The sequence below is a fragment of the Diorhabda carinulata genome, chromosome X, assembly GCF_026250575.1.
Source record: "Diorhabda carinulata isolate Delta chromosome X, icDioCari1.1, whole genome shotgun sequence".
Lineage (NCBI taxonomy): Eukaryota > Metazoa > Arthropoda > Insecta > Coleoptera > Chrysomelidae > Diorhabda > Diorhabda carinulata.
The window spans coordinates 57969447-57993116 of record NC_079472.1 but is presented as its reverse complement, the minus strand read 5'-3'; the positions used below and the strand labels follow the sequence as shown (position 1 = coordinate 57993116).

Sequence of the window (23670 nt, the reverse complement as noted above, 5' to 3'; positions counted from 1 at the left end):
TTTAGTGCTTACTAACGATTGTATTTTAGATTAAAAAATAAATTTTGTTATGCAATTATCTTTCATTTTAAAATGATAACTTGTTTAACATAAAAACCTATATTGTCAGAAAAGTTATTGTCGGATTAAGCACATCCAAAAACATAAGTATTACACAAAAAAACCGTTATCAACTTTTTTGTAGACTAATGATATTTAAGTTTGAGAATTTGATCAAAAAAACCGAAACTAATTACAAAACTATGATTAAAATACGTTGATGTTTTATTGATTCTATTTCTAGTTTATTATTCAAAGAAATTTACTTTTCAGTTATTTTCTCTCTAAAATACTATAAAGAAAACATTGATTATCAAACATAAATTTTATTTCATGTCTAGTTAACATTCAACTCATCAACTAGACATTCTAAGTGTCAATTTGCTCTATATACTAGGGAAAGAAAAAATCTTCAACGACAAAGAAAGTAACGGTAAATATATTACAAGTTTATTCAGTGATTTTCTAAAGATCATCAATGTAGAACCAAATGGTCTCAAAAGACATTTTCTGAAGATCATAACTCCGTTATTCCTGTATGAAACCAAAAGAAATATTTTCTATAAATGCCAAAATGTCCATAGACAAAGACTACGAACTTATATTCAAGCCAGAAGAGATAAAACGCATAGCCTCAAGACAGGTGAACAGTCCGGGGTACGAATCAGATCAAGGTAACAAAACTTTGAGGAGATGCTGCAAAGGCGGTCAATGATAAAGGACAAGTGCGAATAAAGCTGCAAAAGAATCAAACAGGTAAAACAAGCTATAATGTCCAACATTGAACCACTCTTCTTACCTGAACGGGAACCTGGTACAAGCTATTGTTCGACCAAACCTAAAAGCATGCCTCAGAAAAACAATAGAAACTAATAGAAGCACAAGGATTCAGTGTCAGGTTTGCAAGGAATGGATCCGTACAAAGTGTGCGCCAGGTGCTGGTTGTACTTTCGTTGTGCAACAGTTGAGTTGGAATTTCTGGAACCGTTGGTGATATTCATACTGAACACACTGTTTACACCAACTCTAACAATTACACTGCCGAAGCCCGTTTCGATAAACAAGAATTCAAATGTACCGGTACGGATCTAATTCGATCAGACCACGTATATTAAGGAATCGATTAATAAGTAAAACAGTATATTTTCAATTGATTTATTGGAGACGAAAATACATTAAAGCCTAATTTTAATAATCATACAATTCGCTAAAGTGCGATCCAGAAAGTTCTATACAAGGGGATGAAGACATTAAAAATAAATGTGAAGCTGATATCGAACTTTATGTTAAAGATAATTTCAAATACAAAAGGATTCAATTAAGATCTGTTAATACTAATAATAACTAGAAATGTTGTATTTGAGGAACAAAATAACTTTCTAAGGAACACTGTACTATACACAATGTTATAAATTCAAATAGAATAAATTCATTATTACAATTACTGTGTATAATTAAAAAATATCGAAACACGTGTTATTCGAGCTACAAATTGATACTAATCTCTATAAATTAACCCTTAAAGGTACAACCCTCAATTTTTCAAATATGAAATACGGACTTGTAATTCGAGGTCTGCTTTTTTTTCAACCTCCGATAGACTATAAATAGAAGACAAGTTTATATCAAATAATAAATTTATCACCATCGGTTACTTTTGGACATAATCACCAAAGAGGTTTAGAAATTTGTCATATCTTTGGACAAGTACAGTACAAAAGAGACCTTGAAACTACTGGAAATTCCGTAGACAAAGCAGTAATGCTGAATCTGCAGTTTTCTTTAACCATTCTGTCAACTCGTTGAATCAGGTAATCTGAAACGACAGATTTGCGTGCTTGGCCCTCTTCGTCATGCCATCTTTAAACTTTCGACACCATTCACGCACAACACCATCACTCATTAAGTTTTCCCCATACACACGACTAATTCTCCGATGTATATCTGCAGCAATATCGCCTTCAGTCTGTAGAAAACGAATCACACTTGGCGAGAGAATCAAAAATGACGGACATGTTTACGTGGCTGTAGCTCAACGCCGACTGACGCGACGCCTGAATGTCAAAAATGGCGGAGTGTGTAGAGCGAGAGTTTCTTCTGCCCACGAGGCGATCGGAGGTTGGAAAAAAACGGCTCTCGTATATAGTTCTTCTATCGAAAAATGTTATGAAGAGATCCTACAAACGATGTACTACACTTTTTTAAATAATTGGGGGCTGTAGCTGTCATTTGAGAGGAATTAATTGCGAAAATGTCAAATTATAATTTGTATTTGATGCGTTTCAGGATTTGTTCAGTAATCTAATTAACGAGTTTAATCCATTTGGCTTTTACATGCTGTATAACATAAAAATATTTCGAAATATTAGTTGTTGTAGTTGTCGAAAGATAAATAGAAATCTAATTTCTATGATTACACTAATCGAACAAATAAACTGATTTCCTTTGGATTTTTCACTTCATATAACATCTAACAAAAGAAAAAGTGAAATATGATGAATAAGTTCGATAAAATCACGAGCGTTTTTATAGTAACTGAGACTAATGATCCATCATAGTTATTAGTCAATTCAGTCGCAGTATACCTTAAGGAAGAGGAATCATCTGATTAATGGCATTATTCATAATAGATCCTGTAATAAAACATCGTTATAGTAAAGTATAGATTGAAATTTTTAAATTAAAAATTATTTTTTGTAATTTTAAAATCATTCTTGGAACGCTGAAATTTCCCTTTAAATCCTATAAAGAAAGTAGCTGGTCCAACAAAGAAAACACAAACATTTTGAGAAAAAATTCATTTTCTTTTCAACGAAATCTTCTTTTAGCTCCGTACACTTATCCCAGCACGGTTCATTAAGTTCGATACCTTTTTAAAAAAAAAATCGTCAAGCTCCTCAAAATAGCAAAAATAACCAAACTTTATTGATTCATAAATTTTCGCCGTTGCAATAATGTACTAAATACACTGTTTACACTACCACTCCACCAACACTCACAATTACACTGTCTGACGCACGTTTCGATAACCGTCTTGAGAGACTGAAGGTAAATTGTTTACCATCGAAACGCACGCAGACAGAGTAATTGTGAGTGTTGGTGTAGTGGTAGTGTAAACAGTGTGTTCAGTATAAATATCACCAAAGGTGACCGTTTCACCCCTAAATTTAAAAAAAAGTCCAATATTCAACTATTGATAAGTCACAATAAGTTTAAAAAATATCTTTAAAACGATTACGAAATAAACAATGAGATGATAAATATCGATATGCGCAAAAGCGACATATAATTGACATACTCACTACGTAATTAAATTCGTCTCCAATTTTACTACTATAGGCATCATCGAACCGTATGTTGATATTTTGGATGTTTTCAGTTAGAGGAAACCCTTCAGTCATAATTGGAGTATTTTGAAGGCTAATTTCTTGGTTATTCTGTTCTAAAAATGAAGAGAACAAACCAAAGTTATTACTTTGAATTTTGTAATTCAGATCTACAGCTACAGGAACAATAAAAATAGAAATTGTTATAAATAAAAGCCGGTTCTGTTCTATAATGTTAATCTATCCTTAAGATTGGCGAATGCGCTTCTTATATTTGTTAGATCTGTTTACCTATTTTTTGTTACCTATTTACGTTATGCTGTAACTGTTATTATCGAGACAATTTCTAATAATGCATTATACAAATCTAAGAATCCGAAATATCAGCCACACCCAGTAAATAATCTTATATCATAGAGAACATATCGGAATAATAAAAAGTAAATGAAACGTACTAGTGCTAGTAGTTCAAAGTAATAATTTTTAATGAATAGTGAGTAGTTTAGTGATATAGTCAATAAATAGTGAATAGTTCAAAGTAATAAGTGTTTATGAATAGTGAATAGTTGATAGTAATAAATGTTTATGAATAGTGAATAGTTGATAGTAATAAATGTTTATGAATAGTTCAGTAATAAGTGTTAATAAATAGTGAATAGTTTAGTGATAATTGTTAATAAATAGTGAAAAGTTCAAAGTAATAAGTGTTATGAATAGTGAAAAGTTCAAAGTAATAAGTGTTATGAATAGTGAAAAGTTCAAAGTAATAAGTGTTAATGAATAGTGGATAGTTCAGTAATAAGTGTTATGAATAGTGAAAAGTTCAAATAATAACTGTTAATGACTTGTGAATAGTTCAAAGTAATAAGTGTTATGAATAGTGAATAGTTTAGTGATAATTGTTAATAAATAGTGAAAAGTTCAATGTAATAAGTGTTATGAATAGTGAATAGTTTAGTGATAATTGTTAATAAATAGTGAAAAGTTCAATGTAATAAGTGTTATGAATAGTGAATAGTTTAGTGATAATTGTTAATAAATAGTGAAAAGTTCAAAGTAATAAGTGTTAATGAATAGTGAATAGTTCAGTAATAAATGTTATGAATAGTGAATAGTTCAAAGTAATAAGTGTTAATAAATAGTGAATAGTTCAGTAATAAGTGTTATGAATAGTGAATCGTTTAGTGATAATTGTTTATAAATAGTGAATAGTTCAAAGTAATAAGTGTAAATAAATAGTAAAGAGTTCAAGTAATAAGTGTTATTAAATAGTGAATAGTTCAAAGTAATAAGTGTTAATAAATAGTGGATAGTTCAGTAATAAGTGTTATGAATAGTTCAAATAATAATTGTTAATGACTTGTGAATAGTTCAAAGTAATAAGTTTTAATGAATAGTGAATAGTTCAAAGTAATAAGTTTTAATGAATATTGAAAAGTGTCGTGTATTTGGTATTGATTTATTGATAATTTACAAATTTATTCAAGACTGTTTAAATAAATTACCAGAACATTATAATAAACTAACCTCCAGTAGTAGAATTAGAATTGGTCAGCGTGGGAGAGGTGTTAAAATTAAATTTTTTCGTTCCAACTTCATTGTCCAGCTCTCTGCTCGGTCCAGGATTAACAACTGGCTTAGATATTTCCCCTGCAGGGACATTTTGCTGTATCACAGTTGCAACTACTGGTATCTGAATTTTTACTGTTTCACCGAGCGGCTTACCATTTTCTGCAATATTTTCAAGTTGAATCAATTTTTGACGACAAAGAAGAGTTGGTGGTTAGCTCACCGTTAGCAGGTGTGTCACTTTTAGAGGTAATTGATATGTGACTGTGTTTTTTCAAATCCTCGGCCAAAGCTGGAACTAACATTTGTTTATCGCCTGCAGGTAATACCCTCACCAATACAGGTATTCCGCCGACAGGACGAAGAAGAGCATATGGAGTTTGATTAGATTCGATTGCACATCGCATTGCTTCAGTTTTTATTGGATCGATAATAACGGCATTAGGATTACTACATTAGACAGAAAAAAACTTTATTATGGCTTTTACGGATGGTAGTGAATTCGGCCAGATAGCAGATAGATGAAATTTTCGTGTGGTAAATTCGGCAAGACATTTTTTCTGTTCCTTCAGGACACGTGCCGCAAAAACGCAATTTTGACCTTAGGAAAGATGTCTAGTACTGGGATGTTGTACTAGCGAGCTTCTTGTTGTTCAAACTTGAGAATTATAGGCACCAGTTTCTGCACTCAGCTTTCGTAAATTAAAATTTTTAAGTAAAATTTACCCCATAAATTCCTTATCCTATAAGTTACGTTCAAACAACATTTTCTATATTTTCATTATTTTTTGACGTGGAAGGGCATCCCGAACGTGAATCATCTACAACATCTTCGTGAGACGTGACAAACATTCATGGTCGTACATTTGTTTTAATAAATTATTAAGTTTCAGTTGCAGTTTTTCCAAGTTTACTTTTTATGTAGCAGCGCTAGTCTCATTACATAAGAAGTTATATCCACTTGTAATTTTGAAATATTGCATATTTTGAATATAAATATATTTGAGAATATTTCCTAAAAATTTCACATTGATCCGGCATATAGTTTTGAAAAAATTAGGGTATTTGTAACGATGTATCCGAGTGTTTGGAAGTTGGCATAGCGGAAACCAGAGTAGTAGCTGCTTCTCATTACCCCTAGGCCCTTGTCCATACTTTTCATGATGTTTTTCTTCTTATAATAAGAATACAAAAAGTTTACTTTATACCTGAAGGCTATTTATCATCGGTGCTGGAGGTTTTCTGCAGTTTTCCTGTCATTTGATGAACCAGCCAAATGGTCCCTCGATAGCGCAGCTGCAGCTGTACCTGCGCCGGCACCCCCATTTAATTTGAAATATTCAAAAAAATACAAAAAAATCCCCAAACCGAGAAGAGCCGTTTTCCTTATCCTACCTTAAAACCATCCAACCAATCTATCCCTCTTTCTCTTTGTCTCGAAGGCTATGTTTAGAAATTTTTAGTATAAAGTAAATATTTTCCGTCGGTTCAAATTGAATTGCAACGTTGTCAAGTCGTGCCGGTATTCTGTTTATTTTCTCAGTATTACAGTTTATTTTGTGTATCAAAATTAGCATAGAAACTATTAAAAAGTAACGGTGACTATACTTACTTGGATTGATCTATGAGCTGATCGTCCGATGATAGAAACTGTGATGAATTTATTATTTTGTGAGAGTTTTGTTCGTGTTCTCTTAAAACACAACGTTTTGTGAAACATTTACCACAAATTTGGCAGGTATAATTAGGTTTTTCGATCCTTTGGTGAGTCTAAGAAGTAAAACAAAAACACCTAGTGTATAAGTCTGTTTAAGAATAAAATCTAGGTACTGATCCGATTGTTTGTTTGTTCTACTCGATGATATTAACTTTTCAGTGCTAATGCCCAGTCCCACAGACGAACTATATCAATAACATAATTAACGAAACGTTAGTAGCATTGTCAATGAATTAAATATTGATTTTTCACTTCATAGACATAGAAATAGACTGCTGGAAGGAGCAAAAATATTATGTACCGGAAGCAGACAATAATATGTGGTAACCACGTCATGTGCCCTCGCATTTAGAAATATTTAATACAAGTACACTTTCATTCACGACATTTTTCACGCTCCGACCGGAATCCCAGAACAACTTCCTTGTTAAAACAATAATCTTTTTACCTCTGACTGAGCGATACCTAACACAGGAAATTCTAAGATATTTTCTTTTGAATTTCTAGTCTCATGTCTTTTATAACCTTCTTAGTGTCCTTAGATCTGCAATCGATTTAATCCTCTCCGATATACTTGTTACACGCTTTATGCTATAAGTTTACACGAACCCAGGCGAGACTAAGAGATCATTCTCTCGTCTCAGGACAACGCAGCGAGCAGATCTCAGCGGGACTACGCTGCTCTTAGAGATTTAGCACGTGCGACTTCCTATTTTTCTTTGGTAAAAATAAGATGACTTAATTTTGTTACAAATCCACAAAGTGTTAGTAAAGATATTGGAAATAGAGAAAAGTTTAATGACATTTGGGACAATTTTTTAACTGTGAGTATATAAAAAACTTAGAAATATACAACTGGAACAGAAAAATACAGGTTAGAAAGAAAAAGAGAACATTAGTCGACGTGATAAGTATATATAAACATGAAAATAAATTTGTTTCAATTTTTATCTTTTCCAATTTGCTTATGTTTCTAAATCGTCTTGATTTTATATCTCTTCTGTTGTAAAATTAGTTTTTTTATAATTTTTAAAAGACAGATAACAATTTGTCAAATTTTCTTTCAACAATTATAAAAAAAACTAATTTTACAACAGAAGAGACATAAAATCAAGACAATTTAGAAATAAAAGCATATATAAAAAGTCTAAGAAATGAGAAATTAAAGAAATTTATACCGGCAGGGATTAAATAATATCTACCTACCATAACATTGAACTTGCATAGGAAACTGAAGCCAAAGAGAACCTGAAAATTACGAAAATATCCTCCACAAAGCTGCAAAACAGGAAAACCGGAGAATTTTTCTTATCAGATATAAAATAGATTGATACCAAAAAAACCAATTTTGTAACAAAAGAGATCTAAAATCAAAACGATTCAAAAACATAAATATGAAAATATATAATTTTTAGTAGTTACCACTGAAAAGTTAGAAATGTAGAGAAAATTTTTCACAAAATAAGAAAATAACCACTTCCCCAGCTATTACCGCGACGATTATTGAATTACATCTCCAAAAAACAAGATGTCAGTCGACCTTGTGAAATTCGAAATAATTTTCCAAATTAAACACTAGAAATAATTTAATTTGATACTCTGGCTTACACCTAGTATATCAACAATAATTTATTCATTTCATCGGCAACTACAGCTCGATTTTACTTGACTAATGGTTTACAATTGAAAGTGAAGATAATGCCAGAGGGCATCTTCTGGAGAGAGTTTAATTACAAGATCAAAATAACAGCGCCAACTTAGTTTTTCCTCAATTTGGATCGGATACTCCGAACGAGAGATTATGTGATCACTCTGAATAGACGCAAACTTCGAAAAACGGTCAGAGGTTACCTCAAATACCAACCATAATTCATTTTATATCATCGTTAGCTGCAGTTCGTTTTTACTTGACTCCAGGAGACGACTAATGCATCTCCTGGAGAGAGTTTAGTTACAAGAACCAAATAGCTTTGATGAGACGCAAGAACTTCGAAAAACGATCGATATCGAGAAGAAATTCGATGGACGTCACGTTATTCGAAGAAGATGTTCTTTTTCTTCACGATATTAGGAAAGAAAGTAGTAGTTGATTATTTTACTATTCATGATATCGCAATGCAATTATGTTTTCAAAACTTACCTTCAATTTATGACACATCAAATTTGACATTTGATTGAATCCCTTTTCACAGATATCGCATTTGTAGGGTCTTGCATTAGTATGAGTGAAAATGTGATTACGAAGATTTCCTGCAAAAAATTTAGCGATATTTGTAGGAAAAACATCATAAAAACATTATGGAATCAAGAACAATAGCTACACAAGGGAATTTTTCATTGCATAGGTGGACAATTAAATATAGAGTATAATTAGAAATATCAAATTGGGAATCTTACCTTTCTGGTGGAACGCTTTCGTACACAAATGGCATCTATGGGGTTTGATACCTGTATGAGTTTTTCTATGGGAAATCAAGGTGGAAACACGATTGAAAGTTTTTTTGCAAACTTCACATATATAGGGTCGTTCGGTAGAATGGATCGCTCTGTGTTGGGAAAGGGTTGACATCTGTCGGAATGCTAAAAGGGTTGGAATAGGATTTGATAGGAATGTTTTTCGGTAGCGGTCAACTCAAAAATAGATAGAAATCGAATTATAAGTTTTTTTCAGTTGAATTAAGTTTCAATGTTTACAGAAAGATATTGGAATTATTTTATATCAAAGTTATATATTTATATAAAAAAAGATATACCTTTTCCACAAGTTACACACTTGTACTTTCTTTCATCAGTGTGCGTTGGTAAATGTCTCATTAAAGTATACTGATGAGCAAATACTTTTTTACCTAAAAGTATGGAAAAAATTGGATAAAGGATAAATGTTATTTATACATAGAAGTCGGTATAAGTCAGGCAACGCTCTCGAAAATCGGCAAAAGTCCGGCAACGCTCATAAATCTGGCAACGTTGTCGAAAAAAATTGAAACAAAGAATGTTCGTGCTACAGACAGTTGTGTCACGTGCTCGTCGAGTAGACGCATTTTCAGTTCACAGGTTTGCGCTACAAGAAAAGTTTTTTTGTTACGTTGTATCTGCGTAAGAACGCAGATTACGATATTATGTTAACAGAATTTCAACAACAATTTCCGATTTAGCGTTACCAAATCGTTCAACAATGTGGAAGACGTAGCAGAAATTCTTAAAAACGGGCTCTGTTGCCGATGCGCCTCTTTCTGGACGACCGGAAGAACTTCGATTATCCGATGCACTATCGAGTTTACAGTTCGCGTCTCCTCCTCACCCTTCACGAGGACGATTTCGCAGATTGGAATTTTGTGGGTGATAACTAGGATGCAGTCAGGATGATTCGCTGTTCCAGCATTCCATTTTATAGTCGGATGAAACAACCTTCCAGCTAAACGGTACGGTCAATTAGCATAGCTGTCTACTGGAACGACCAGAATAATCACATCTTCATTGAAGAACAATTAAAGCTTGCGATGTGTGTTTGCACAGATATCCATTCTAGAATTCTGCGGGTCTGTACTTTTCTGTGAGTCATGCCCAAGTTATCTGAAAATGCTCTAAGATTTACGTGGGCAAATGGACAAAGATCCAACACTAGCGAACATCCGTCATTTCATACATTATTTGTGCGGCAGCACCTTAATGTGGACAATTGGAGAATGGATAGGCAGACGAGGTTTCATTGAGTTACCCACACGGTCATGTGACATAACACCCTGTGATTTCTTCTCAAGGACAGCGCACCTTTCCCGACCTCTCAACTGCAACTGAAGACCTGCCTCTCCGTAAAGAAACGTTGCCGTAAATGCATTGATCAAGATGGGCATCAATTTGAACACTCTTTTTCGAATTCCTTTTGAAATTTGTTTACTGACTTATGCCGACCGCTGTATAATCTATTTTATTAACGTTTTAATGGTTTGTATGTTCCTAAACATTATACGTATGGCAAATAACAAAGATTCATTGGTCATTGTTCGGCAAATTACCGTCTGAAGAAAATCGGAAAAACTCCCGAGAGCTCTTGTCGTTTCCGTAAGGAAGCAGCCAAGTGAATGCGAACTGTCTATCGATTAAGGCTAAAATGAGGACTTAATGTGTAGACAGTGATTTAATGTTAGATACCAAAAAATGCGATATTTTGTACTAGAGTAGACCAAAACTTTCATAGGTAAAACAAAGCCCTCAAAATTTAAGGCAGAAATAGTGCAGCTAAGCAGAGAGGACAACATACAACAAATACAGTACTGGCATAGCAGGTCAGCTACTCTACCAGCTTTTACAAGACATTCCCATTCTCAGTATTAGTATCAAATTGGTAAATATAAACCTTTTTTGTATTTGTATTTCGTAAAAATGAAGTACTGAACTAAAATCTTCTAAATTAGTTTGCATATAACTGGGACCTTTTCATAACTAGACATTTCTCTGCCAACACGTTTCATAAAATTCTCCTTCAGTCTACCTTTTACCAAAATATACTTACAAATCCCACATTCCCATATCTTCACATGTCTTCCATCTTGGAGTTTATATTTTACATAATGTACATTACTGGGTTCTTTATTTGGTGAAAATTGCAGATCCGGCAAATCATTTTCCTTAAAGTTGCTCATACCATTTTGTAAAGAGTTATTAGAAGTTTCTGATATGGGAGAAGGTAATTCTAGGTCTCGAACCATTGGTAAATCATTAGTGTCAGATGCCAAGTTGTAAGTAATATCATCAAGTTGAGCTAACAAAGAGAGATCATAATCGTCCTTCAACTCCTCATTTTTAACTGAACTGAAAATCGATTAAACACTAAATTCATTTCAGTTGGTATAAATTCTGATTGAACACGACTCTGGAATCATAAGTAATGAAAGCAAAACGCCGCATTAGTATTGACGTAATAGCGAATATTTTAAATGACCGGGCTCCAAACAATAGTTATTTACGTAACTAGTTATGACGTGTTTACGTACAATGTTTTATCGTGGAATCAAATGGCGTTAGAAGCAAACAACGATTTTTCGAAATAAGACATTCCATATGAAGTAAGATGGTCTGCAAATGCTGCATTGGGTAGTTTAATCAAGAAGTAGGTACGCCCTGGTCTACCAAAAATTTGCTATTTAAAAAATATGAAGAACATCAAGGAAAAGGTAATGCTTGCTTATTTTGAAAATTTAGAAACATTGGAGGCGTGGACTCTGTAGACTATATATTCAATGTTGAGATCTGAACTCACCGTACACAGAAATATCGAGATCAAGAAGTACACATGATTTAGGCTTGGCTGAAGAGACGGTCGGCAGGATACCATGCGAAAAAGTCGTAGTTTTTGGCGAAGAAGAATGTAAAAAGACTGGAGACGAAATATTTCTATTTGTTACTTTACGATATGTTCATAATTTATTATTAAGTAAATATGTTCCTTAGGTAGTAAAGATAATAGGGATTGCAGGGAGCCTTCATTCATACGAGAAGGAGACGTATTTGATAAGAGCAACTTTTTCAAAAATACAAATTTCAAAAAGCAAAACACGCGTTATTCTCGAATTTGTAGTCACTGCTGGAAATATTGCTGGTATCAAACTTATAAATATTGTATCTCCTGTTGTTAAGCAAGACAGATTTCTTGTGCGATATGGAATGGAAAATTTGGCATACAACCCGTGGGAATAAATACCATTGGAACATTACCAGCAAAGATTGCTCAGTACCTGGTTCTATCTAATGTTAAAGAATACTCAGAAAGTTGTTTCCTGGCAGACTCAGGAGCAGACATTCTGAAAATAATCCAACACCAAGGAAATCCGAAGGATATATTGCGAATTCATTAAAAAATTAAAGAAAACATTCTGGGTCAAGCCTCTGGCACACATGTAGATATCACAGCTTCCAATGAAATTAACATTAGACAAGAAGTTCAGGAGAATATTCAGTTACAAAAATGTTTTTAAATCATTAAAAACTATTGAATTGCAATAATGAATTCATTTTTAGTTCGAATAATGAAATAATTTTCTGATTTTACAGTTACATTAATAAATTTTTCTTTGAAACTCAAACATTAACGTAAATTTTTCACATAACTACTTTTTATAATTGATACATGAAAGTTATGAACAATGTGACGTTTCCTTATGTCAAGGAGTAAACATTAGATAAAATAAATTCCGTTTAGATTTTGATTACTGGAAATGATGTTTTGGAAAAGCTAATCAAAGATTTTGGCTTAATTAACGTCACTGGTCACCCAAACAGTATTCTCAATCATACGTGATGCTAAAGCACCAGTCAATAATCATATTTCGTGGCTGTTAAAGCTAAGCAGTTGACAGGTGTGTGCCTCATACCAAGTGTTTCCATTCAACTTCGTAGAAACTTCTCAGAGATATGATTTTTGGCTATCCCAAGAATATGCTCTAGAACCACTAGTAGTTTTCTGATCCCAGTCCACCAAACGAATCATTCTCGTCGCTGCTTTTGTTTCCTGAGCGACCAGACACCCTAACAAGCTGGACAATGCAACCAACATTATCCTGTTGTGAGATTTTATTGTACTCCATTACACGCCTAGAGTAGACCAGTTACACCAGTGTTGTGTATCAGATAATCTTTCTAAGTAAATTATGTTGAAGACTTGTGATCGTTTTATGTAAATAGAATCAAAATACATATTTCGAATTTGAATATTCTCACCTAATTATAAGTGTACGAGGTGTAGCTATTAAATGCGGAGACTGGTAATATGAAACGTATTTATTTATTATCACCCCTCCTCTATCCCTACATCACTCCGTGCGAATCTTCCATTGTTCGAAATGATGCAAGAAATTTTTTTCTGCCTCCAATAGGTGCGCCGCTTTTTCTTTCACGGTTTCAATATATTCAAATCTTTCAATGCAGATTTGATTAATCCCACATCATTACCTTTTCTTTGAGTCATTTCCAGTAGCATTCAAAGTATCAATACAGATATTTTTGCGAGCTTCTTTTTTTTTCAAATGTGATGATTTCAGGCATCCATTTGCACACACTCTTCGGATATTAAAGTTTTCATGTAGAATTCGTACACATTCTTTGTCAATTCCTATAAACTCAGACTTTGTTGATATTTTCATCCGTTTTTGACGTGGAAGGGCGACTCGAACGTGAATCATCTGCAACATCTTCTCGGTCATCTTGAAAACTATCGAACTACTCAAAAATACATGGATGCCATAACAATTGGGAAGAACTAGACCAACACATATATCAAATGAATGATGACAGAATGGTCAATATAGTTAGAGACAAGTCGCCCTTAGAGCGCCGAAGCGTTAAAAGATCTCTTAAGAAATGGAGCGACAATCTCTCTTATAATTAAACGGCAAAGGATACGAGGAAAAACAAGCATTTTGAAAGAAGAAAGAAGAAGAACAAATATTCATTACCATACATTATTCATTACCTTTTTTGAATAAATTATTAATTGTTTCAGTTGCAGTTTCTCAAAGTTTCATGTGAAATTTCACAATAATTTTTAGGGCAAAACAAAAAAGCAGTTTCTATACAAATGAATGCTTCAGCTACACTGGTTTGTCTACAAACACGGTAGACATCGTATTCGAACGAATAGGTTTCAGGCTAAGCAGCTGATAGTCATTAAACTTTGGCGCTGTAGCAGGGCTAGTCTCGTTACTTAATAGCGACACCATTCAATCTCTATTTTTAATAAAATTGATTTATTTGGAACCCGGAAACTAACCTCGAGTAATTTTCTTCGTCGACTAATGCGGCGTTGAAGTTTTTCAGCATTTCCATTACAGTATTTTACATATTCTTTAGAATGAGTAAAATGCGCAAAAATATTACCTAATAAACTTTTTATTAATAATTGCAGTGTCGAATTTACCAGCAAGTTAAGTAGGCTGTAACCTAGAGCGGCAAATATCATTTTCTTTGTTCAAAAATTTTTTATTTTGATTTAAACCATTTAAAAAAATGAATTAATGTTCACAGCGTTGCTGTTCTTCATTAATCACTTTTCCATAACTTTAAATATCTGTTTTCACAGAATTAAACGTATAGAAAAAATACTGGAAAAATTAAAAAATAAACAATCAAAATGAAGACTTATGACGGATTTATTGAGATTTTTTTTTTTTACAAAATTGAATGATTTTTTACAATCTATTCAAACGAAAGAAGTTAGTTCTCTTGAAAAAATCATCATTAAATTAAAACATTTATCGGTACTTATTCGTTATACCACCACCACTTAAATTGCGAAGTACGAACAATAAAAATGCCTGGATGGGGTAGAAGACTATTTTACATAAAAAAATGGCGGAGAGAGTGGAAAAATTTTTTTTATTTTTTGGAATTTTTTTATTTTTTATTTTTTTTTTACCAAATTTTGAAAGGTATTGTGTTAGGCGTCATTAGTCGGTAATATTCGCGTGGGACTGTATGGTGTTTATTTACTGTTTGGTCGGGGGGATAATGTAAGCTTACTTTCGATTAATGATAATAGTTATTGTTATTTGTTGATTGAATTTCGGTTCCGTTTCACAATTTGGATTTCGGTTCGAATTATTCTTCAGTTGCTGTTAGTTTATAACAAAGACATGTCCGTCTTAAATATTTTCGATGTGTTAGAACGTGTAGGAGATAAAGAAGGTGCAGTAAAATTCTTTCAAGACGGTGGTATAATGAAAAAAGTGCGTTTATGCAGAAAGAAACATCCTATGACTGTAACTGCGGTAACTACGATCGGTGGATATGCAGTAAACGCTCGTGTAGGGAGGTGAAGGGACTAAGGATCGGTACATGGTTTGAGGGTACCAGACTATCATTAAAAACCAGCTTTTTTCATATATGCCTGGTCGCAGGAGTATTCCTCGTGCAAATTTTTAGAATGAGAGCTGGTTATGAGTATTGAGGCTATGAGCGATTGGAGGAAGTATTTAAGGGAAGTTTGTGCGAACTCATTGTTCCGAAATAAAAGGAAGATCTGGCATGACTGTGGAAATTTACGAGTCGTGCTTCTCGAAAATACAATCGCGGTAGGATGTACTCTCATCAGTGGGTTTTTGGAGGATTATGCCGTGAAGATGGTGATTTTGTATGCGGTCCCGGACAGAACAGAAGCTACTCTTATGACAGTTATTAGTGAAAGTATTGAGAGAGGTACAACGATAATATCTGATAAATGGAAAGCGTATGGGGCGATTCCTACACTGCCAGGCATGAATTTCCACCACTATACGGTCAATCACTCTGAAAATTTTGTTGATCCCGAAACCGAAGCTCACACGCAGCGAGTTGAATCCATGTGAGGAATGCCAAGAGAAGAAATCGACGCGAATCGGGAACGAGTAGGTAAATGCTCGATTCGTATCTGTGCGAGTTCATGTGGAGGTCTAGGTAAATAAAATTATTATGGAAATATAGGGATGGAAATATATTGATTAAGTTTTTTTTATATTTTTCCAGATATAAAAATGTCGATTTTTTTGAGCAGATTCTTAAAGATATTGCTGATTTCGATACAAAATTGTGAAAAATATTATATACTTTTATATATGTTTCATAAATAAATTTTATGATTTTCGCGTGATCGTTTTTGGAATTATGTATGTAAAATTTTTGAGAATATAAATTTTTTTGCGTTTTCCGTCTCAATTTTAATTGATTTTCTTCCAAAACACTGTATTTCGTCGTTATTATTATTATTTTGGTGGTGGTATAACGAAGATTATCCTATTTATCGATACTTTGATACAGCAGTTTGTATTACTCTGTCTACTCTAGCAACAAATTATTGAGACGAAATAAACTTTTATTGCTTGAAAAGAATATAGAAGTAAGTCTAAAAAACTGAACGTAGTTTCCCATCGGTCAATAATAAGCAACATTAAACTTCTAAAAACACGTGCATAGATTTATTATTACTTGTGGTTTCTGTGAGAATGGACTAGGATAAGAGAAGCAGAACAGTTATTTAGACTAGCTCAAGATAGGGAGAGTTTTGCCATGCTGATTGCCAACGTCAACGGGACTTGATACGGCACGCTAATAAGGAGATGTGGTTTCGGCAGTGAAGATGACTTAAAATGGGAAAAGCGCGCGTAATGAAGGCAAATCCGAAAAGAAAGACTTGTTATTCATGCCACAATAACTCGATACAGGTAGTATCAAAATCATCCACGCTTGTAAAAAACGAGAGCTACTACAAGTGAAGATAATTCCATTGTTCTTACCAGAAAGCTCAATATCACCAGAAATCCACGTTGGAGTAAACAAAACCCTAAAATCTTTATCATTGACTGCAGTAAAACGGCGACTGAGAGATGCGAAGGTCACAAAAAAAAAAGAAAAAACTCTTGCTGTGGGCCCTTGCCTATAAAAATTGGACTGAAGAAGATTTTAAGAAAATTCTTTGGACCGATGATTACAAGTTTGAGCTGTTCCGAAGAAAGGATGATGCCAGACAGTATGGTCCGAACAATGGTGGTGGTTCAATTATGCTCTGACGTTGATTTTATAGCTATGAAACAGGCCTTATTTGATTTTATTAGTCTTTCTTAATTTACAATTCATTAGGTTCAATTGACGAAAACATTGTGTCTTAACAATCACTGAAACTATTATTTCTGATACTTGAATTTATACAAAAATATTAAAATTCATGAGTTACTCTCATTCTAAAGAAAATGTTCCTTTATCAAGTTGAGTTCCTAATAAATAGTATTAATATCCGTAATTTTAAAAAAAGTTAATTTTCAAGAATTTTATCGATCTATTAATTTTAAAATCTTGAAATAGAATGATTAATACTGTAGAATTTGTTTAGTGCGTCTTAGATACAAAGTGTGTTGATGTACATTCAAAGGACGTGTGTAATGAAGTGTTAAATGGTGTTGTATATCCCTTATTAGTGCACATAAAGTAGTACGCTTATATTTGAACGTACTACTTTAAAAATTATTTAACGTAATTCTAGACCACCTTGTATATCAATGTATGTACTTAATATATGAAAATACTGAAGCTTATAAGATACCCTAAATTAATATTACTATCGAAAACAATGTTTTCATTACATCTAATAGTAGAACTATATGAAAACAATAAAACTTACCTCTCAGTTGATTCTCTAATTAAATTTCGGAAATTTATCTCTCCCGGTTCTAGATAATCTTCCATTTCAAATACTATGCGATTCGCGATAGCTTATCGAATAAATTTTCAAAAACAAAATGTTAATATTTCAAAAGAAACAAAGCAAAATCCTCCTTTCGATTTTGTTTAAATTGAAAGATCTGGAAATTGAGTGACTGGCAATCGTGTCAAACTACGAAACGTCAAATCAAAACCGAGTCACTTGATTTACGGCATCCTTTTTTAATTTCAAATTTCCTACTAAAACTTCAATGATTATTTTAAAATAATAAAAATCACATAAGTTTTTATTTAGATTATTCATTCTATCCAAATTACAGTAGATACTTTAAATTCAAATATTTCTCCAACTACTGACTTTCACGGGATATATTTCCGTGTATTTTTTAAGTTTTCTTATTTGATTTAAATTGAGTTTTAAAAGTAAATTGAAGTTGAAGTAAATTTAAAATTTCTATTTTTAACTTACTCATTCTAGATGTGAGTACCTACTAATTCTATTCAATAGGACTTTACGTAAACTATGATCGGGTTAACCCGTTAATGTTCGGGAACTAATTCGGATCGCGTTCGAAAATTGATCGAAATAATCGGGTCATAGGATTTTGTTCACCCCAGTATATATATATATATATATATATATATATATATATATATATATATATATATATATATATATATATATATATATATATATATATGACATTTAGTATGGGAAATAACATATATAATATTTCTATATCGACAGTTTCTATAGGAGGAACCTATTTCGACTAAGGAAAACAGAATGGCAACGATTTCTCTATCCTCCTAGGTTTCATCTCGGTTCTGCGCATTCTAAAGCATGCGCAGTATAGATAACGTATCTCAAATGAGAGAGAAAATATTGTCAGCACCATAACGAAGAGACGTTTTTCCCCATACCAACTGACCATATAGGAGTATTACATATATGGGAAATAATGTCCCCACGTCACAGTGACAACAATATTTATTCTCTTTCTCTTTCGAGACACTTTATTTCTGCGCATGCTTGAGAATTCTCTAGAATATCAGTAGTGGGAAAATAATCTGAGGAATAATTTTGTGGTTATAATTGTGTTTAAATATTTGTGATTAATTATAACTTGAAGTTTTCGCGAGATATATTTTCGTGTATTTTTAGAGTTTTCTTATTTGGATTTGAATTGAAACCGTTTATTACAAAAGTAAATTGATTTTCCATTTAAAATTTCTGTTTATAACTGACTCATTCTAAATGTGAGTTCCTACTAATTCTAAACAAAAGTTCTGTTCGGAAATTAGAATCGGGTTAACCCGTTAATGTTCGGAATATTTATTTTCTTTCTTTCGAGACACTTTATATACTGTGCATGCTTGAGAATTCTCTAGAATATCAGTAGAGGAAAAATAAACTTGAAAATAATTTTCTGGTTATAATTTTATTTAAATATTTGTTGATAAATATAATTTGGAAAAATATTACGATGATTTTTAGTTTGTAGTTTTTTAACGTATAAATATTTTATTTTCAATAAGCAATTACTTAACTCATGTTCTTCTAGTGTAGAGAAATATTTAGAATTAAGCAAATTTGAATTTCTAAAAAATCTGGACACATGTATAATGCTTGTGGGCTAACTATTATTATTAGGAGAACTAGTTCTAGATATTTTAAAGTTGAAGAACTATTGAATCTTCAATAAAATGAAATAGGATTTCTACACTTCAGTTGGATTTATAGACTACTACGCCTGCGCTGAAGCTTTCGTTGGCGTTACGTTCGACTTCACGTATCACGTTGGCTAGGCGTTGGAACACAAGTTTGTGTTTATAAATCACACGTAATATGTTTATATTGAACGCGAAAGAGGACACGAGCGTAAGAGTTTATGAAATTTTTTTATCTTACATATACAATCAACATTGATACGAGAACATAGCCGAAGACATTATCTGAACTGTTTATTGAGAGTAGAAAAAAGTGAAGAGATCACATATATATGCAAAAAAATTATAAGATATAGTACGAATAAAACATTTAATCATGATTTTTATTATTTTTAGGTCAAGAAATGTTTTTTAAATTAGACAATTTTGAAATTTATTTACGAAATTTCTTTGATTTGACTTATAATCAACTACAAAATTTGTTTTCTAGAAAGTTATTTTTTCATTTTGATAAATATTCTAAAAGTAAAAGATTTATTATAAAATACGCTAACAATAAATCTTGAATAATAAATTTTTTATTTATTGAATTTAGCAAAATACAGTTCTGCCCGTTTGAAGTTTGCTGTTTTGCTTCATGCGCTTAAAAGATGCTCATAACTGACTAAAACCATATATCTAATAGTAGTATGGGAAAACGCATCCGTACGTTACGGTGCAGACAATATTCATTTTCTCTCTCGTTCGAGACACTTTTTCTATACTGCGCATACTTCATACGCACAAAAGATGCGCAGAACTAACGGAAACGCTCGAAGGAGAGAGAGAGAACGATATACTATTTGTTTAACTTAGTCGAAACACCTTCTATTTATAGGAACTGTCAATATAGAAGTATTATATATATGACTAAAACACTTGGAAGAGCGAGCAATCTGACGAGCTTCTATAGACGCCGGTAAAAAAGAACAACGCGCATGCGCTGTGCAAAGGCAAAATGACTTTCGACCGAAAGCCACTAGACTTGTTTTAGTTTTAAAAACTGTTATGGTAGTGTGTTGTTGTTTTTAATTAGATGAAGAAATATTATAATTACTTTATTTGTGGCCATCATTTCTGTGATATATACAATTTATTTTCATTTTAAATTAAATTATAATTTTTAATTTCAAATTACGTACTAAACAAATATTTCTTCATAGATGTTTACACAGATGACCTAAGATTGAATCATTTTTGTAATTCAAGTTCAGAGCCCTAGATGTAACTGAAAGTCTGAAATCCAGAAAACTTGATTATTTAACGTTGGTATACATACATACATATACATTGTACAGATTTTCTTGACGACTCTTGAATAACCGTTGTGTTCTGCAAGGTTACTAGAATAATAGAAGGTTTCTGACAATAACAAGATGCGCAGTAGACAAGTGACGTCACCGGTTCTTCTTCAATTCAGTCTTAATAAATTCGTTAGTTAGAAATATATTCGTTTGTATAGCCAGAGATAACACATCCTTATAAATCGAACATAATGTTAGTGAGGTTCTGTTTGACATAAAAATGTAAACAAAACAAAAATGTAAACATAATGACGTAGCTGGTATTCTAGCAGCTGATCGTTTGTTTAGAAAAACATGCGCATGTCACAAACCTTCTATTATTCTAGTTCTAGTAACCTTGGTGTTCTGCTCGTGTTTTTGTGTCCTTATGATTATGTATAGTGTTAGTTGAGGTTATTTTTTCAAAATTACTTTCAATAAATGTTTCATATTGAAAACATTGAAAATATATTAATGTGATGCATTTGTTCTCAAATACCTATGAGGAAAATGTTTTAATAGATGGCTGCAGGATATAAATAATACTAAACTAACTGCAAGGGATGTATTATGAAATTCAAGTGATGAATTTTATTAAAATCGGTTATAATTACTTAAAATGTAAAATTTTAATTAGCTATTTTTGTATGCAATATTTTGTTCAAAAATATATGTTCATTTTTACCTTATTAATAAATGGACATACGGTAAGTTTAGGGGCTACCGCACCCATCTTTCTGGGGAAAATATAATTACATTACTTTTGTATCATAGAACCAACTAGAAGTGGTGAGGGGCCCTTTTTCTAGATGGGCGAGTGGAGTGAATCCTGCTCTAAAGATAAAACGAAGTTCATGAGGTTTACCGTTTCGGTAATTAATTCGTGTAAATAGATTAAAAAAAAATAAAAGTACAAAATTAACAATAATAATTTATTTCTACATAAAAATAAATAAAATACACTTGTAGACTAGTTTCTGCATTTACACTTCAGATGGTATAAAAGTCGAAACTAGTACATAAATAGTTTTAGGAATGAAGAAGAGTTCGAAAAGTTTTTTACTGGAGCACTTGTTTTTTGTGAAAAACACGGCTTTGCGTTGCCAACAGTTCGGCGCACAAATAAAACTTCCACATAAAATAGGAGGAAGAGATGTCCATCCTGAATATGATTCACCTTAAGTCTATTTTTTAAATCAGTTGTACTACCCTTTGTTATATACACTGAAAACATTAGGTTACGTTTGAAAAAAACCAGTTGGCTCTACTTTACAACATGAAATTAGTGTTGACGGCTTCAATGAAGAAAAATACAGCATGATTCAGACCAAATTGATAAATTGTTCGTCATCTAGTGCCGAATTCGGTTTTTCAATTCAAATCTGAAAATTTTTAAGATTTCGTAACTGTTTTTGGCTATCCCTGTGCCCACTGGAACGGCAGAACAATCTTTCAGTGTATTGACCCGCATCAAAAAGTATTTGAGGAATTCTACGCTCCAACAATGTTTATCATATTTAACTATACTGGCCATTCTTAGGATGCACGAGGTCCCGGCAAGGCGACGCGGGCTCCATCTATTGAGCAGTCAAGACAACATTGTGTCGGCCATGTTGTTGATACGTTTCGAGTAGAGAGGACGTACCGGAGCATAGCTAGTGATAATTGTTTGATGAAGTATGGCTTTTTTGAGGGGATTTAGTGAGAAATTGAAAAAGTTCAGGAGTGTGGTTGTGGGTCGTTTGAGCTGCGGTACGGAGATACGGATGAAGATAAAGACCAGTGGTTACGCATGACCGAAATACACAAACTAGAGTACCTAGTTTTCCGCCATGAAGCTATGAAGAATTACAAGAATTTATAAGCTCACAATTTGCTCACCTCCTAACCTTGTATTTCCTACTCGTATTGCTACGGCAACGTGTGATAATGCTTGGCAAATTTTGTATTCCATTTGTTGTGTTTGCGGCACCATTGTGTTGTTATTACATTTTGTCTTAATGTCTTCTCAATATTAATGTCCCGAGTGCATGTCAAATTGTCGATAATTTAATTTTCTCGAGTGCGCGAATGCGCACAAGAGGAAATTATGAGACAATTTGACATGCACGAGAGGGCATTTTGGCAGACTATTTCCTGAGAAAAATTCAATTTAAAATAAACTTAATTCTGTGTTTAAAATTTGTTATTCTTTAAATTATACCGTAGTTGACGATCATCATATTGGCATTGAATTGGTGTCTACGGTAACTTATTGACAACAGTTTTGTTCGTTCGTGAAAAAATATTTCAAAATGAGTTTACATCCTAGACGAAAATTTGGCACTAGTGCAAATTATCGATAATTTGCACTAGTGCAGTATTATCGCTGAAATTTGATCGTTGCTAGGTAAACATAAAATATTACAGCTTTTTGGTTGGCTTAAATTTTTCGAAGGAAATAGTCAATATTAATGTCCCGAGTGCATGTCAAATTGTCGATAATTTAATTTTCTCGAGTGCGCGAATGCGCACGAGAGGAAATTATGAGACAATTTGACATGCACGAGAGGGCATTTTGGCAGACTATTTCCTGAGAAAAATTTAATTTAAAATAAACTTAATTCTGTGTTTAAAATTTGTTATTCTTTAAATTATAATAAGAAGTGGTGGAAGCAGCATAGAAACACCATCGTCAGCCTCCAGTAAAGTTGTATATTCTAATTGCATTTTCAATAATTGTTCCTTTTCTTAAAATATAAAATTAAAACCAAATGATGTTTATTAATCCTAGACGAAAATTTGGCACTAGTGCAAATTATCGATAATTTGCACTAGTGCAGTATTATCGCTGAAATTTGAT

The 23670-nt window shown here is 32.6% G+C and overlaps 1 protein-coding gene across 1 annotated transcript; it reads right to left on the bottom strand.

Annotated features, from left to right (window-relative positions):
* Nucleotides 1-1182: 1182 nt before the first annotated feature.
* Nucleotides 1183-17997, bottom strand: LOC130902502 (zinc finger protein 836-like). The gene is made up of 10 exons (XM_057814696.1): nucleotides 17795-17997; nucleotides 11165-11463; nucleotides 9405-9497; nucleotides 9049-9231; nucleotides 8792-8901; nucleotides 6547-6704; nucleotides 5158-5384; nucleotides 4893-5096; nucleotides 3342-3481; nucleotides 1183-2672 (listed from the first exon to the last, which is right to left on the bottom strand). Exons 1-10 carry the CDS (start codon nucleotides 17857-17859, stop codon nucleotides 2661-2663), a joined length of 1491 nt encoding a protein of 496 aa, XP_057670679.1. The 5' UTR covers nucleotides 17860-17997; the 3' UTR covers nucleotides 1183-2660.
* Nucleotides 17998-23670: the final 5673 nt, after the last annotated feature.

Coding starts and splice junctions, on each gene's coding strand:
- LOC130902502 (XM_057814696.1), bottom strand. CDS start 17,859: ATGGAAGATTATCTAGAACCGGGAGAGATAAATTTCCGAAATTTAATT. Junction 8,902..9,048: donor GAAAGCGTTCCACCAGAAAG/GTAAGATTCCCA, acceptor AATTTTTTGCAG/GAAATCTTCGTAATCACATT. Junction 5,097..5,157: donor AAGTGACACACCTGCTAACG/GTGAGCTAACCA, acceptor AAAATATTGCAG/AAAATGGTAAGCCGCTCGGT.